Source organism: Amphibalanus amphitrite, unplaced genomic scaffold (genome assembly GCF_019059575.1).
Source record: "Amphibalanus amphitrite isolate SeventyFive unplaced genomic scaffold, NRLGWU_Aamphi_draft 000053F_arrow, whole genome shotgun sequence".
Taxonomy (NCBI): domain Eukaryota; kingdom Metazoa; phylum Arthropoda; class Thecostraca; order Balanomorpha; family Balanidae; genus Amphibalanus; species Amphibalanus amphitrite.
Window position 1 is genome coordinate 14,747 of NW_024881549.1, and position 15,003 is coordinate 29,749.

At 51.2% G+C, this 15,003-nt stretch overlaps 1 protein-coding gene and 1 long non-coding RNA gene across 2 annotated transcripts; one reads left to right on the top strand and one right to left on the bottom strand.

Annotated features, from left to right (window-relative positions):
- The first annotated feature begins 1,475 nt into the window (after positions 1-1,475).
- Positions 1,476-11,332, top strand: LOC122377928 (carboxylesterase 1C-like). The gene is made up of 12 exons (XM_043358542.1): positions 1,476-1,538; positions 5,539-5,837; positions 6,789-6,914; positions 7,173-7,329; positions 7,564-7,749; positions 7,988-8,175; positions 8,496-8,682; positions 8,884-8,976; positions 9,336-9,439; positions 9,733-9,898; positions 10,207-10,330; positions 10,603-11,332. The coding sequence occupies exons 2-12, from the start codon at positions 5,547-5,549 to the stop codon at positions 10,973-10,975; spliced, it is 1,995 nt and encodes a 664-aa protein (XP_043214477.1). The 5' UTR covers positions 1,476-1,538; positions 5,539-5,546; the 3' UTR covers positions 10,976-11,332.
- Positions 11,333-11,630: 298 nt separating this feature from the next.
- Positions 11,631-14,764, bottom strand: LOC122377929. The gene is made up of 3 exons (XR_006255937.1): positions 14,371-14,764; positions 12,284-12,332; positions 11,631-11,950 (listed from the first exon to the last, which is right to left on the bottom strand). It is a non-coding gene; the product is annotated as an uncharacterized LOC122377929 (long non-coding RNA).
- Positions 14,765-15,003: the final 239 nt, after the last annotated feature.

The following is a 15,003-nucleotide window of genomic DNA, read 5'->3' on the forward strand; positions in this document are numbered from 1 at the left end:
CAGGTGGATTCAGAGCCCCTGATTACCCCTGAGACCAATTCTCGTCAAATTCCGAAAGATGAGGGTGTCAAATTGGAAAAAAGTGGTACGATCTATCGTGGAATGCCCCCTCTGTGACCTGACCTGGTATCAATGACCTCAGATAGCAATGTATGTGTTTGACAAACAATGTACCATACCATCGATGGTTTTCAATAACTTGCCAATTTACTCGATTTCACAACACATTTCTTGAAATGCCTGTGAACGGTGAAAATCCGATCTTTGACCTGACCTGTGACGTCATCGGTTTGACCTAGGTCAATGAAATTTAGTCAAAAGGTAGTTCCCCGGTGGGGCTATCGAACACCGTTTGAATTTTGAAAATCGGCCGGTAAATTTCCGAGATCTTAGGGGGGCGAAACAGCCCCCCCCCCTACGGGTGGTAGGGTCCGCCGATAGCCCTACGGGGCGCGGGTTAAGGGGGGGGGGGCACTGCCGACTTTTGGTCCCATTCTTTCCATGCAACGCTCATAGGGCTTATGTTAAAATGCCAAAATCAAAGGGGGGCACGGTGCCCCGGTGCCCTCCCCGTTCCGCCGCCTATGCTCAACATCACCGTTCTGGGGCCCTCAGAGTCGCCGGTGGGTGGTCGTCAGATGCGTTGATGTGGGGCCCTTAGAGCCTCGGAGGGGTTGGTGTAGGGCCCTCGTAGGGTTGGTGTAGTCCACCGGTGTATGTACGGCTCCTAGAGTTATCGGCGTAAAGCCCCAACAGGCCCTGGTGTCGGACTATGAGTGCACGCATGGGACCATCAGAGGCTGGTTAGTGGTATAGGACCTATTAGAGCTCAGCGAGACTTCTTTAAGAGCTTGTGTGGTGCCTACAGTAGCCTTGTGGAGGCTGGAGCAATTAGACACCAACATAGTCGCAGACGCCACTGAGACCCTCAGAGTCAACGGCGTGAGGCCCTCAGGCCCTCGGCGTGGGGCGTTAACCCTCATAGGCCGGCAGGGACCCTCAGAAGCCGACAAGAAGCCCTCTGAGGCCGGTCAAGGGCCTTCAGAACCCGGCGTGGGGCCCTTATGGAGATCAGCGTGGCTACTTAGGAGCCGATGAGGTCCCCCACGAGCCCTGGGGCCCTTTCGAGACGAAATGCAGCCAGCATGGACCCTCATCGGCCAATTGACGCCGCAGGGCTACGAGCCCGTGTACTCCCTGCACCTGATGGGGTAGCGTTACGTGCCCCTCGGTCCTACTGGCTACGCCACTGCATATTGTATGTATTTAATAAGCTCGATCAGTGGATAATCCACTGCAACAAAACATTACAGAAATGTCGAGTACCCACTCTTGCCGCGAACAGGCAGTCACACATAATGGTAAACCCGCGATTTTTGTTGTTTGAAGAGTCTGATAGAGGGTGATTAGTGGGCCTATCTGGGAAGTGGGAGGGGCGGAGCCTTCAGCCGCCAGGGTCGCGTACCGCCACAACAGCCACAGTTGTTGCTCGGGGAGCGAACGGCTCACTTCATCTCGCACACGAATTGTACGAACAGGTGAGGACCTACCTACAAGTCAACAGTCGCCGCGCTGCAGGCGGAGTCGGTCCGTCCCGTTTAGAATAATATCGGCACATCAACACTGCATTGGTTCATTCGAGGAATGTTATTAATGAAGTGTGAGGGATGTTATAAAAATACTTACATGAAAGTGTCTCTCTCAATTGCTCGGACGTTTCTGAAACATCTATTTACAATTACCTGGATAAACCTTATAACCTACCTCCCTATATACATGCACATTGCACACGCAACTTAGTTCCGAACATTGAAATATTTACCTTCGGATCACGATTCAGGGCTTTATAATAGAAACGTTCCACGGGCGTAGGAACGTCATGAAAAGTGGGTGGGCCACCCTGTCAAGGGGCCTCCTTTTCCAGGGGGCCTCCTATTTTTAGGGGCCTCCAACTTTTGCCTCATCCTGCTGCCTGCTTTCAAGTATGACCTCCAAATCTAGCTTCTGAGATCGGGCAGATGTACCCAGAGGCGTAACCGCTAAAGCGAACAGTGCGGAAAGTCCGCACCATTTTTAAAACTTCTTCCCCCTCCGATTTTTTTTTAGAATCTATTTGCCGCAAACGGCGCATGACCCCTGAAAACCCTTACACAAATGTCTTCCTCGTTTCCCAGGTGCCCCCATTAGCTTCATAGGCGCCCTCTTTGGCATATAAGCGCCCTATGTGCCTATAGTCATCAGAGACATCCCTATATGTCCCACAGTCGCCCCGTTGTCGCATACAATGTGCGCTTATCATAGGCGTCTCTTTTATGGACACTTGAAGGCGCCTCTCTTTGCCATGCCGGCGCCCCTGTTTCTTATGAATGCACCCCCATGGCATTGATCAATTGCAATTTGCAGACCTCTATTGCATGTGGACGCCCATATATGTAGGCTTCAGAGGCGCCCCTCTTTCGCATTGAGGCGCCCCTATGGGCTTCATAGGCGCCCCTCTATTGCACGTAGGTGCCCTACTGTCTCAGAACCGCTCCCCTTTGGCATGCAGACGCCCATCTTTCGTACGGAGGAGCCGCTGTGGTTCTTAGAGACGGCATGGTGCTCCCAGACGCAGATGGGGCTCTCGGAGTCAGTCGACAGTGTGGGACCTTCAGTCGCTGAGGGTGCCCGCCAGATGTGGACCTTCGGAGACGCCGGTATGGGGCCCTCAGAGATGCCGGTATGTGGCCCTTACATAGAGACACCGGTGTGGAACCCTCAGATACTTCAGTGTGAAGCCCTTACAATTGCTGGTGTGGAGCTATGAATGCGCTGGCTTAAATCCCTCCGAGGCCGGTACATGGACATTAGAGCTCAGTGAGAGTTTGTGTGGTGCCTTCAGTGGCCTTGTGGAGCCGTTAGACATCAACATGGTGCTCTCAGGAGCCGGTGAGTCCTCATAGTCACCGGTGTGGGGCCTTCAGAGCTCCGAGATACTGGTGTGGGGCCCTCAGAGGTGTCGGTGTGGGTCCTTCAGATGTACATATAGAGTCTTGAGATGCACAGGTGTGGTGGCCCACAGAGGCGCCGGTGTGGGGCCCCCAGAGCCACCGATATAGGGCCCTAAGAGACACTAGTATGACCCGAGGCGCCGCTGTGTGGCGCTCACTGGTGTGGAGCCATCACAGGCGGGTGGAGCCGTTAGAGGCCGGAAAGGGCCCTTAGATGCCTACAAGGAGCCTTCAGAAGCCGGCGTGGCACCCTTATGGGAATAAGCGTGTCTACTTAGGAGCCCTTGAGGTGCTCCCATGAGCTCTGTGGGGCCCTACCGAGCCGAAATATGGCCACGGCCAGTTGCTGCCGCATGGCTCTTCGGACTATCATTCTCAGGGGCCTCATCTGCCTAGTTTGAATAGAAGGGCCTCTCAGACCATCAGTCTCATGGGCCTCCTCTGGCTAGTATAAATAGAAGGGCCTGTTAGACCATCAATCCTAGGGGCCTCTTCTGGTTAGTATAAATAGAAGAGCCTCTCAGACCATTAATCTCAGGGGGCCCCTGTGGACACTATAAATAAAAGGGCCTCTCAGACCATCAGTCCCGGGGGCCTCCCTAGAAAAGTGTAAATGTGGATAGAGGGCCCCCTCAGATTCATTACAAGTGGACCTCTCTGACTATCAGTCTCAGGGGCCTCTTGTGGCCAATATGCATATAAGAGCCTCTCAGACCATCGGTCTCAGGGGTCTCTTCTGACTAGTGTGGATAGAGGGCCCTCCCAGACCACCGGTTTCAGGGGCCTCCAGTGGCCAGTTATATGAGCAGAAGGGCCTCACAGCCATCAGCCTCGGGGGCCTCTTCTGACTGGTGTGAATATGAGGGCCTCTCATACCATCAGTCTCAGGGGCCTCCTCTGCCTAGTGTGAATATAAGGGCTTCCCAGGCCATCAGTCTCAGGGGACTCTTCTGACTGGTGCCGGATTGAGGGACCTCCCAGACCGAAAGTTTTGGGGGTTTCATGTGGCCAGTATGAATAGAAGGGTCTCTCAGTCCATCAGTATCATGGGCCTCTTCTGCCTGGTGTGATTATAAGGGCCTCTCAGGTCATCAGTCTCAGGGGCCTCCTCTGACTACAGTGTAGGTAGATGGATAGGCCTCCCAGACCATCAGTCTCAGGGGCCTCTTCTGACTATTGAGGATAGAGGGGCCTCCTCTGACTAGTGAGGGTAGGGGGCCTCGGCTAAACCGCCAGTGTCAGGGGCCTATTCTGACTATAGTGTGGATGGAGGGGCCTCTCAGACCAGTGTGGATATTGGGGCCTCCTCAGATCCACTAGGGCCTCTCAGGCCATCAGTCTCAGGGGCTTCGACTGATAAGTATGAACAGAGGGCCTCCTTGGATCCATCACGGCCCCTTGGAGTCCGTGCGTGGGGATTCGTGGAACTTATTTTTACCGAGTTTGCTTATTCTGGAAGGTGACGACGTCCTCTCAAATCGAGACGAGGGGCCTCGAGTAAAAAGTGGGTGGGCCAAAACACATGGTTGGCCCCCCCACCTCGAAAAGTGGGTGGGCACTTGCCCACCTGGCCCCCCCTGTTCCTACGCCTATGAAACGTTCCAAGGACTAGAACTTAGGAGCTGGAGCCTATAATAGGTACCTTTATTTTAGAAAGAACGTTAGATGCGAAGTAATAAAAAATCAACTGTTTGGCTCGCTTCTCTTTATAATTAAAATAGGTACCTATCTATTAGGTACAAGTAATTGCACAATGCACGCACCTTATCACACAACCGATTGTTTCAGAGTGTTAACGATAGAGACTGGAATTCAAAAGTTTTATTTTTGTCTTTTCATCCCAGTTTTTGCTGTCATGCCCTTTTTGTATTAATAAAATCGAAAACTCTGAAAAATGTCGATTCATTCGACTGGTAGCTTGATTTCATTGAGGTAGGTATTAGGAAGTTCAAATAAAAATATGTAAAAAGTAAAACTAAAGTCTAAACTTGAAGTTCATCACATCAATTTCAATTCAACGGCTTCGGTAAGCTCCACTCCAACAAGCTCCACTGAGCCCACACTCCAGTAATTTTGCACGTATGAAGATAAAACATACGATATATCCTCCTAGCGATCCCTTCTGATTTATGAATTTAATTTAACGCATCATTCATTACCGTTCCATATATGTAAGGCCCGGGGCCGCCTTTCACTGTACTAGGCCGCGGCGTTCCTGTCGGATAGGCAACCCGCATCACTGGTATGTGCTGCGGTGCAGTCTAGCCAAGCAGGCAATTCCTAATGCGCGCCACTCCAACTCTCGCACATTACCAAAATCGGATGCCGGTTGAGGTCTAGCGGACGAAAATACACGTAGACGACCGTCGGCGTCACTCCAGCCTTCTATCAGTTCCGACCATGTGTCGATATTACTGTGCAATGTGCATGCCTTATCCCGATTCGTCGCATTTTCTGATGGTGTAGCCTGGGTGAATATCGCAATTATTGCCACTGAGTGCCGGGAGCCTGACGCGGTCTCCACCCGGCCTATCCACGCTTCCGGCAGGGAGCACGATGCGGTGCCACCTCTCTGTGCAGCTGGCAGTGGTCTGCCTGGCCGTGGCCTGGCCGGGGAGCGCCCTCCCTCGGCCCGCCGAGGCCGACTGGGACGAGGGGGTGCCGCACTACCGGCCCGAGGACCTGGTGCGGCCGCCGCGAGGAGTCACCCTGCCGCTGGCGCCGGCCGTCAACTTGACAGAGGGCACCGTCAACGGCCTGGTGTACACCATCGACCACGGGCGCACCTTCCTCGCCTACCAGGGCATCCCGTTCGGCGAGCCGCCCACCGGAGACAACCGGTTCAAGGTAGGAGACGCGCCGGAGATATAGTCGCCCACCGGAGACAACCGGTTCAAGGTAGGAGACGCACCGGAGATATAGGCGTCCACCGGAGACAACCGGTTCAAGGTAGGAGACGCGCCGGAGATATAGTCGCCCACCGGAGCCAGCCGGTTCAAGGTAGGAGACGCGCCGGAGATATAGCCGCCCACCGGAGACAACCGGTGGAGACGCGCCGGAGATATAGTCGCCCACCGGAGACAATCGGTTCAAGGTAGGAGACGCACCGGAGATATAGTCGCCTACCGGTTCAAGGTAGGAGACGCGCCGGAGATATAGTCGCCCACCGGCCACCGGAGACAATCGGTTCAAGGTAGGAGACGCGCCGAGCTACCGACCGATCGGGGAAGCGGGAGCCGCTCACTAGATAACTCTAGTTCAAGGTGGGAAAAACACCGGAGCTAACTATACATACATCTACAAACGTTCAGCGTAACACATACCAAATGCGCCAATCTGAATGAAGTTATCAGACATTGAGAGACCTTTACCTACTAATAAAAACATAACCCGTTGTGTTGTATTTTATTCCATTGGCTAAATTTAGGAATCACAGGAAAGGAATAAGAAATTAGGTACGAACTTATACAAATTACGAACACCTATCCAGGAAGGCTGGTAAAGCCGGACATTACCTGCTGGTATCCAGCCTATTACACGCTACGCCGTTTGCGATCGATACCTACCCGACGACATCAGTAGCGGCGGAACACCTTCAATAAAGGGGGGGGGGCACTGCTGACTTTTGGTCCCATTCTTTCCGTGCAACGCCCATAAGGCTAATGTTAAAATGCCAAAATCAAAGGGGGAGGCACGGTGCCCCGGTGCCCTCCCCGTTCCGCCGCCTATGGACGACACATGCACCCGTGATAACATGTCTCACTTGGTGACCGTCCTCCCTGCCCTGTTCGCCCCCAGGCGCCGGTGAAGAAGGGCTACTACGGCGACCTGAACGCCACCTACCCGTCGTACAACTGTCCCCAGTCGGGCATCCAGGGACCGGGCACCGAGGACTGCCTCTACCTCAACGTCTATACAACCAAGGTCAGTGGGTCAGACGGGCAGGGCTGCAGCCAGGAGTTCGATAAAGAATGTTTCACCGTGGGTCGATATATAGTACATCAACTACAGTCCGTATTGGTTATAAGGGAGACGGAGGTTGGACGGGTTCGGGAAACCGTTGTGGCTACTGACTGCACTGACCAGTGACCACTCTGTCGGTTTTAGCTCTAATCTATCCCGACAGCCCGCTGCTGCTACTCTGAGGTCCCCCACTGACCCCTCTGTACCCTCCCTCCCCAGCTGCCTGAGGACTTGGAGGGTCCGCTGCTGCCAGTCATGGTATTTATCTACGGCGGAGGGTTCACCACCGGCGGCTCCAGCCTCTACTACCCGGACCGGCTGCAGCGAAATAAGGACATCGTAGTGGTGACACCACACTACCGGCTCGGAGTCCTTGGTGAGTGCCCAGAGTGCTCGGTGACTGGCGAGTGCCCTCAGAGTTCAGACTGTCCTGTAAGCGTCCTCAGAGTGTTCAATGAGTGTCCTCAGAGTGCTCGGCGACTGGCAAGTGTCCTCACTATCCTGTAAATGTCATCAAGATGCTCGAAGACTGTTCTCATTGTCCACACTGATAAAACCAATGCTCGCCGGCCGCCGCCGGCGCTAAGCCATCCCGACCCGTGCCGCGCAGGATCGTTCACCACGCTGACGGACGAAGCGCCCGGGAATCTGGGCCTGCTGGACCAGGTGCTGGCTCTGCAGTGGGTGCAGGACAACATTGACGCGTTCGGCGGCGACCCAGACCGGGTGACCATCTTCGGCGAGTCGGCCGGCGGCGCCAGCGTCTCCCTGCTGCTCGTCTCGCCGCTCGCCAAAGGTGAGGCGTGTGAAGGAAAAAGAGCGGAGAGGGAGATGATACTCAGCGGAAAGATGTGGCATTGACGGTTGATTGCTGATTGGTAAGCCCTCAGCAGGACAGATATGAGTTCCACACCAGAGAGGGAAATTCGAGACATTTCAATCTTTCCATAAAACTCGAATAAAACTCAAACGATTTGCTACCCCATGTCGCTGCGTTCGCAACTCAGCGTCTGACGCCGTTCCAACTCCCGCAGGTCTGTTCCACGCGGCGATAGCTGAGTCCGGCTCGGCGGTGGCCGACTGGGCCTACAACAGCGACCCGCTGGTGACGGGCCGCGCGCTGGCCACCAAGGCCGGCTGCCCGCTCGAGCAACCCGCGCTGCTCCGGTGTCTGAGGGACATGACCGCCCAGCAGCTGGTCCGCCTCGGAGACGACTTCTCGGTGAGCGGGGGGGGGGGAGCTGAGCGAAGTGACAGAGTGAGCGGACGAGGAGTGATGAGCTGACATGGTGGGCTTCCAAGGTTCGAATATCTACCCCAACGAGTTGTTTCGATGAGTTGTCTAGATAAGCTGGCTCGGTGGACAATCGTGATGAGCCGCCTCTGTGAGCTTCATTGAGAAGTTATCTCAGTGAACTATCGTGACAAGCTACCGCCGCTGACGCGGCGAGACGCAAGACGATGTGTCTCGGTTCGGAGTGTGGTGAATGCCTCATCAGGTCACTGCGATGCTAATTTAACGTCCTCTCGGCTCTCTCCTAGGCCGAAGAGCGGAAAGCGGCTCGTAACGGATTTGACGGCCTGAACCCCATCATCCAGCCGGACACGATCAGCGAACAAAACCGATTCCTGCCCAAGGACCCTGTCGAACTCATCACGGAGGGGAACTTCAACAAGGTGCCCACCATCCACGGCACCAACAAAAATGAGGGCTCCTTCATTTTCGGACGTAAGTCGGATGTTACCTAGTTACTTGCTAACAACGTCAAGGTGGTCACACCCAAAATGAATAGTCGTCATGTTCAAGCTACCACCTCTTGCAAACCCATAAAGTAAATTTGGACGGTTAGTCAAACATCATTCACCATACAGTTTGAATAATATTTAAATCACAAACATCCATACAAATCATCACTACGTCCTGTTTCAGTGATGTACAATGACTATTTGAAAGAGAACAATCTCATCAACGATACCGACTTCTTGAAGAACGACTGCATCCAGAAAATGCTGTATACTTTTCGTGAGTAAATGAACTAGACACGATCATCCCAGCTGGAGCTGGGAGGGGGGAGGGGGGTCAGGGGGAGGAAGGACGCGCCATAGTTGATGGTCGGGTGGTCAATTCTTTTCATGCAGAACTGACATGAATGCAAAGTTAGCTCGGATTTTAAAAGGCGCACCAATGCGACACTGCAACAGCCTTATTGATCGCCATAAAAAATCATGATCTCTCATTCTCTCGTACAACCAACGTCAGCCAAGTTAGTCTATACAGTGTAGGTATAGTGGTCATGAAGGTGATGTTCGACAGCATCAACCCAGGACGCTCTCTTCTCGCCACAAGATGTTTCTAGTGTGTCAGACTCGCCCTCGTTGCAGACATCAACGACCCAACGGGAGGCGTGAGCCAGTCGATTGCCGACAACTACTTCTACTACGTGGACAGCTGGGACGTGAACACCATGTACCCCGGACTGGAGGACGTAAGGCACACGTGCCCGTCCGTGTGTGTAGGGCTGTGATTGTTTGTCATGTCACTTGTCACTTGTCAGTCTGGTCAGACGGACGGCACAGCGCACCACGCCGCCGTGTCAATTGATACTGATAGCTTGTTATAATCAACAATATTGGGTAGAAGATAGTACAAGCGAAAGCCAAACCAAACAACTTCAAAATGTCCATGAGTCTCTACCCACCAATGCATTCTAACCTAGCTATTCTAGCTCCGGTTAGTAATCCCCGTGACCGGAGAGACCTGCCGCCGCTCTGTCCGCAGCTGACGGGCCTGTTTGGGATGAAAGCTGGCGCCCAGACAATGGCCCAGCTGCTGGCCGAGGCCGGCGTGCCCTCCTGGATGTACTCATTCGAGTACCGCGGCAGAAAGAGGCTCTCCATGGCGCACTTCTTCTTCATGGGCAGGGACCGGCTGCCCTTCGACACTGGTCAGTTGGAGATAATTCCCCATCGGCCGCCATTTGACGCCAGTCAGTTTCATATATGCCTAAATAAACGGAATAACAAACTCTGCCATTCGACGCCGGTCAGTTTAGACACAAACATACCTGCAAACTTCCAAGTTCCAACCAACTGCCCTTCGACGCTGGTCAGCTTCAACTATAGACTAAAACTCTTCATAGGCTTTATCGATTGAAAGCAGTGCAGGAACGACGGATGCTGAAGGGAACGACGCTGCTCACCATACCGCTCACCGCAGCGGGCACATCCTCTTACCCTCCGCCCACCCCATCAGGTGTGACGCACGCCGACGAGCTCATCTACCTGTTCCCGTTCCCGCTGATGACCGGTCTCAACGAGGAGGAAACACAAGTCAGCCACACCATGACAGACATGTGGACCAACTTCGCCATCCACCAGTAGGTACCCCGGCGCTGCAGGGTGACGGGCTGAGCCGAACGCAGCTAAAGAACGACGTGAATCGAAGAATGAGGCGACCGACTAACAGGATAAAAATAATCCTCCAGTAAAAAACATTGAATCTGTATAGAACCACACGCTTTTGCATCCAGCATTCATGCAATTTTAGGGTTTTGTTTTGTGATATCACACAGCCATGTACCGCCTCGTCGATGCTAGTGCGGTGGATGCGCCAGTCCTGCGTCCCGTGACCGCCCTCCCGTCTCCCCAGCGACCCGACGCCGGCCGACTCCGGTCTGACGCGGTGGCCGCAGGTCTCCGAGGGCGGCGCCTACCTGCAGATCGCCGCCACCGTCGCCGTCAAACACGACTACAGCCAGACGTTCGACGTGGCCGTACAGGAACGCGTCAACGGCTCCGTCACCACGCCGGCGCCGACCAGCCCGTCGCCGCCGGCCTCCTCCTCCAGCGAGCCGAGCTGGCAGCACGAGATGGAGCGGCTGACGGACCAGCGGGACACCTACCGGGACACCACCATCGGGCTGGCCGTGCTGGCCGGCGTCGGCGCCGTGCTGCTCATCGTCACCGTCACCAGGCTGCGCCGTGGCTCAGGACGCTCTCCAAAGACCTTCCCGGTTAGCTAAATCCAGCGGGATAGATAGCATAGTTAATGAGGCTATGAGGAGTTTTTTTCTGTGGTTATCTGTTGAGCTGAGTTCAAAGTCATCGTCGTTTCCACGTCAGGTCAGTATGGACTGGATAGTACAATGTTCAAGTCATGACAATGAATCAACATCGAGGAAGAACCAAAGCCATACCGACGAGCACGACGACAGAGACGTCCCAATGCGAAGCCACGTCATTTGGGCGCGTGAATATGTGCAATGCGATTGTGCCAAATGTGTGTCGCGAGCTTTGTATATAACTATATGCATAATTAGTGTTTATTAATTGTATTGCTCGTGTCCTGTATGTACCCAAATACATTTGAAAGAAAGCAATTACAATGAACGTGAATTAACGAGCAGTTCGAAGCATCTGCTCCAAGGACCGTATCCGATTAAAAGTAGCCGGCCTAGCCGAAAAACAAGATTGGTGCCGAAATCTCAGATCCATTATCTCTTTTCAGACCTTCCCCCGATACTACTGTTGCCAAATCATGATCGCCGATATAGAGAAGCGAAATGATTTATTACCAACTAACCGAGACGCATCCCAAATCATCAAACGATTTCAAATCTCTCGGGTGTTGACAATGCTGCTGGAGCGAAATGGCGAAGCGAAGGAAAAAATCACCAGTTCACTCAGTCACGCGACATGTATTCACAATCTCTAGCGATGGGCGAGGTCACAATTCACGCTCTGGGTCTCCGCCGCCGAGCCAATGCCGTAACTGTGGTCAATCGACAGCCACTGAGGCTAGCAGCCGCCGAGTGTCGGGAGATGACCGCTCACCAGTGGACGGGATCAGCCGCGAGCGGTCCATCCACCCGCTGCGGACTGCAGGCCCGTACTGCGGCCAGGTATCCGGGGCGCTGAGTGCTCCTCATGACTTGTGGTATAGGTAGTTATGTGAGATGATCTCCCAATGCCCTGAGCAGCATCACTGCCACAACAGACTGAAAACAAAACAATATAATTTGATAGAGAAATGGTAAAATTGCAATTAACTTTGCGACTTCCGTCATTAAAAGCCAATACGTGTATTTGTAAACATCGCGAAAATATGTTAAAAAAGATGCTTATGATTATATTTTAAGAACAATATAATCATTTCTGAGACTCAAACCCATCATCAATGAAACAGGTAACAGGAAAACTGCTTTTTCGTGTCTTTTTTATCATATCATGAGATGATAAAATGAAAAATATCATAGAGAATATCTACTGTTCATAATCTCAGGTTCAAGGCCTTGCACTCTAAAGAGACCAGAAAGCTGAAAAAAACTTACCTCAATGGTGTGATTGGTGGCATTCCAGCATCTGCACCTTTCTTGAAACCTGTGAAAAACGGCATGAATTATTTTAAGCCAAATTATAGAGGCACTTAGTTCACAACTTCACTTTCACCAGTTCGAACTTTCATCGAGACAACCTCTTATGTTATTCCACTAGGTGTAAGACAACGTGTTTGGACAAAATAAATAAATGAGTAAAGAGTCACTCAATGAGGTAAAAGTCAACACTGGACGCATCCTTTCTTGTATATACCAAGTAAAAGTAGCATTATTTTCAAGTCAAAATGCAATTATTCGTGTAACGATTACGAGTGTCTTACACTAAAAACTGTCAAATGCTTTGTTTTCTCGAGCTAGTAGATTCATCTCGAGCCTTCTCAGACCTTTATCTCGAGTACAGGACCGACCGCACGGAGTTTCAAAGGCAACCTTCTCCCATTCCTTGTCGACTGTCACCCAATCCGGCTTTTAGCAGCAACTTAATTCTAACGTAATCGAAGAAGGTGAAAGCGGCAAGGCCTCTTTTAAAATCCCAAAAGTTGTGGCCAGAGACTTCAGCCGTAGCCCTGGCAAGGCTCTTGTCGCCACAGCCCACAAAACTCTTGGCAAACGCCGGGTAATGCGCTGGGACGGAGGCGGTCAGGGGAGCCCAAACCGGACGGATATGGAGATATCCACGGCGGGTGCGCGAAACGGCTCAGGCCTTCCAGCTTGCGAACTACTGTTGTTAACTCTGCTGAAGTGGTTGAAAACTATTCAGCTGTATTTCTATCAGCCCTGAAAGCCATATTTTCTTTGAATGCTAGCTGTTAAGCGTTGTTTAAGGAGCGTCATGAGCGTGGTTTTTGCCTTCGGTTTTTTTAGGCACGATCGTTTTGGGGGAATTTCTTTTATTTAAGTCGCTCTGTATGACTCGTTTATAATTTTTATGACGATGATTTCGATCATTTCTCGTCCCCATCCTACCAGGCTTTTTGCCATTTACACTCATTAAGTTAGGAAAAAGTAGAATATTATTGGGACTAGGTGTTTTGAGAGTGAGACGTACTCAGCGTCCCATTTTTGGATACTTATTGTGCTCGTCAACTATCAGTGTTAAAAGACAGGTACTTAACATGCCTCCACCCTCGGCGCGGACGGCGGATATAGGTATAGAAGACCTTGTTAAACATCGCTGAGCAGTGAGCGTTGTGAAGTACTTAATCCTGCAGAGGGGGGCGTGCCCACTGCGGGATCGAAGGGAATAAGAGAGCAGAAGACCTGGTGAAACAAGCGGCAGTCCAGCCGGAAATGTCATCTTATGATTGTTGCGTTAACAATAACCACACAATAACTTGAGGCGTCGGACGTGATGCGTGTTGATGAAAAGAGCCCGTGAAAGGTCAGTGAAATCGTTCCCAATTTTGGGAACGCCGTCGGCCGTTTTCATAATAAGGAACGCTGGCAGGCGGCAGCACCAGTGTACGAAAGCGTTCCCAAATTTGGGCATGCGGCCCGCGAGGTGGACTGCTTTAGAAATACGGGAGCGATTTGAAATTATGCTGGGCTTTACAATACCAAACTCTTTCCCAACAATATTGAGACATATATCAAGAGGTTCACGATCGTTTTGTATTTTTCGGATGTCATTTAATGGTTCTTATTCTTGTTTTAAATAATGCCTAGGCTACACAGATTCCCATATTTGGGTTTTTCATTCCCAAATATGGGAACAAAAATGTGGTCCTGAAAATGGGCATGCTTGACCATAGTTCCGTCTACTGATCTATCTCGTCTGGTCTGTCATGTCCGTCGCGAAGCTAATTCTGCACCGCACTACACATCCGCACCACACCAAGCCGAAATCTGCACCGCACTAAATCCTCACCAGCTGAACAAGCCTGCACTGACAAGATCTCGACAAAATTCCCATACTTTGAAGACAAGTAGGTTGTTAGGTTCAAGGTTGTAGTTCAGTACTATAGGTACCGAAGGTAAGGTCAGGTTAGATTGTTTTTCATCTTTACTGTGCTTCATCTACACATTTACTGTTTCTTGCAGTCTGGCTACACAGTTAAAAGGTATTTGCAGTAGGTACTCACCCAGATAAAGAACTGTGGGTACGAATCCCCAATGAAAAATAGTCTTGCTCACATTGATCACCACACTCAACCTGTCCTTAGCTTCGGAGCTCAGCTTTATCATGATTGTTTCTAATTTCACAATATAATTGCAAATGTAAATATAAAGGTGGAACTATTTGTCAAACAGTATCCCAACTATCCCGAACCCTTTTACAATAGATACGGGCGATTAATTTTTCAAATGACCTCGTGGTCACTTCAAGGCGGTCCCTTTTCCATAAGTGTGAGTTGCCATTATTAGTTCAAAGGGTAGACAGTTCAAAAGATCATGCAGTCAACCGGCTTCTACCATTGGACAGATTCGGCTAATGCAGCTTTTAATTTGCTGACAGCTGGCAACGTCATCACATTTAGCAAAACAGAACAGGCAAATAGAAGACGTAAATGACGCATATTTTCATTATGAAAACAGATATATTACGTCACGAGTAAATCATTATTTTTCAGGAGCACGATGCATTATTTTGCTTTTGTTTCCACATAATGCTACAAAAACTCCTTGATTTTTTTCTTCAATAATTGTTTTTATTGAAAACAAACTAATTTGTTGACCTATATTCTCAAAAATACAAAATAAAATTCTTAAAAATG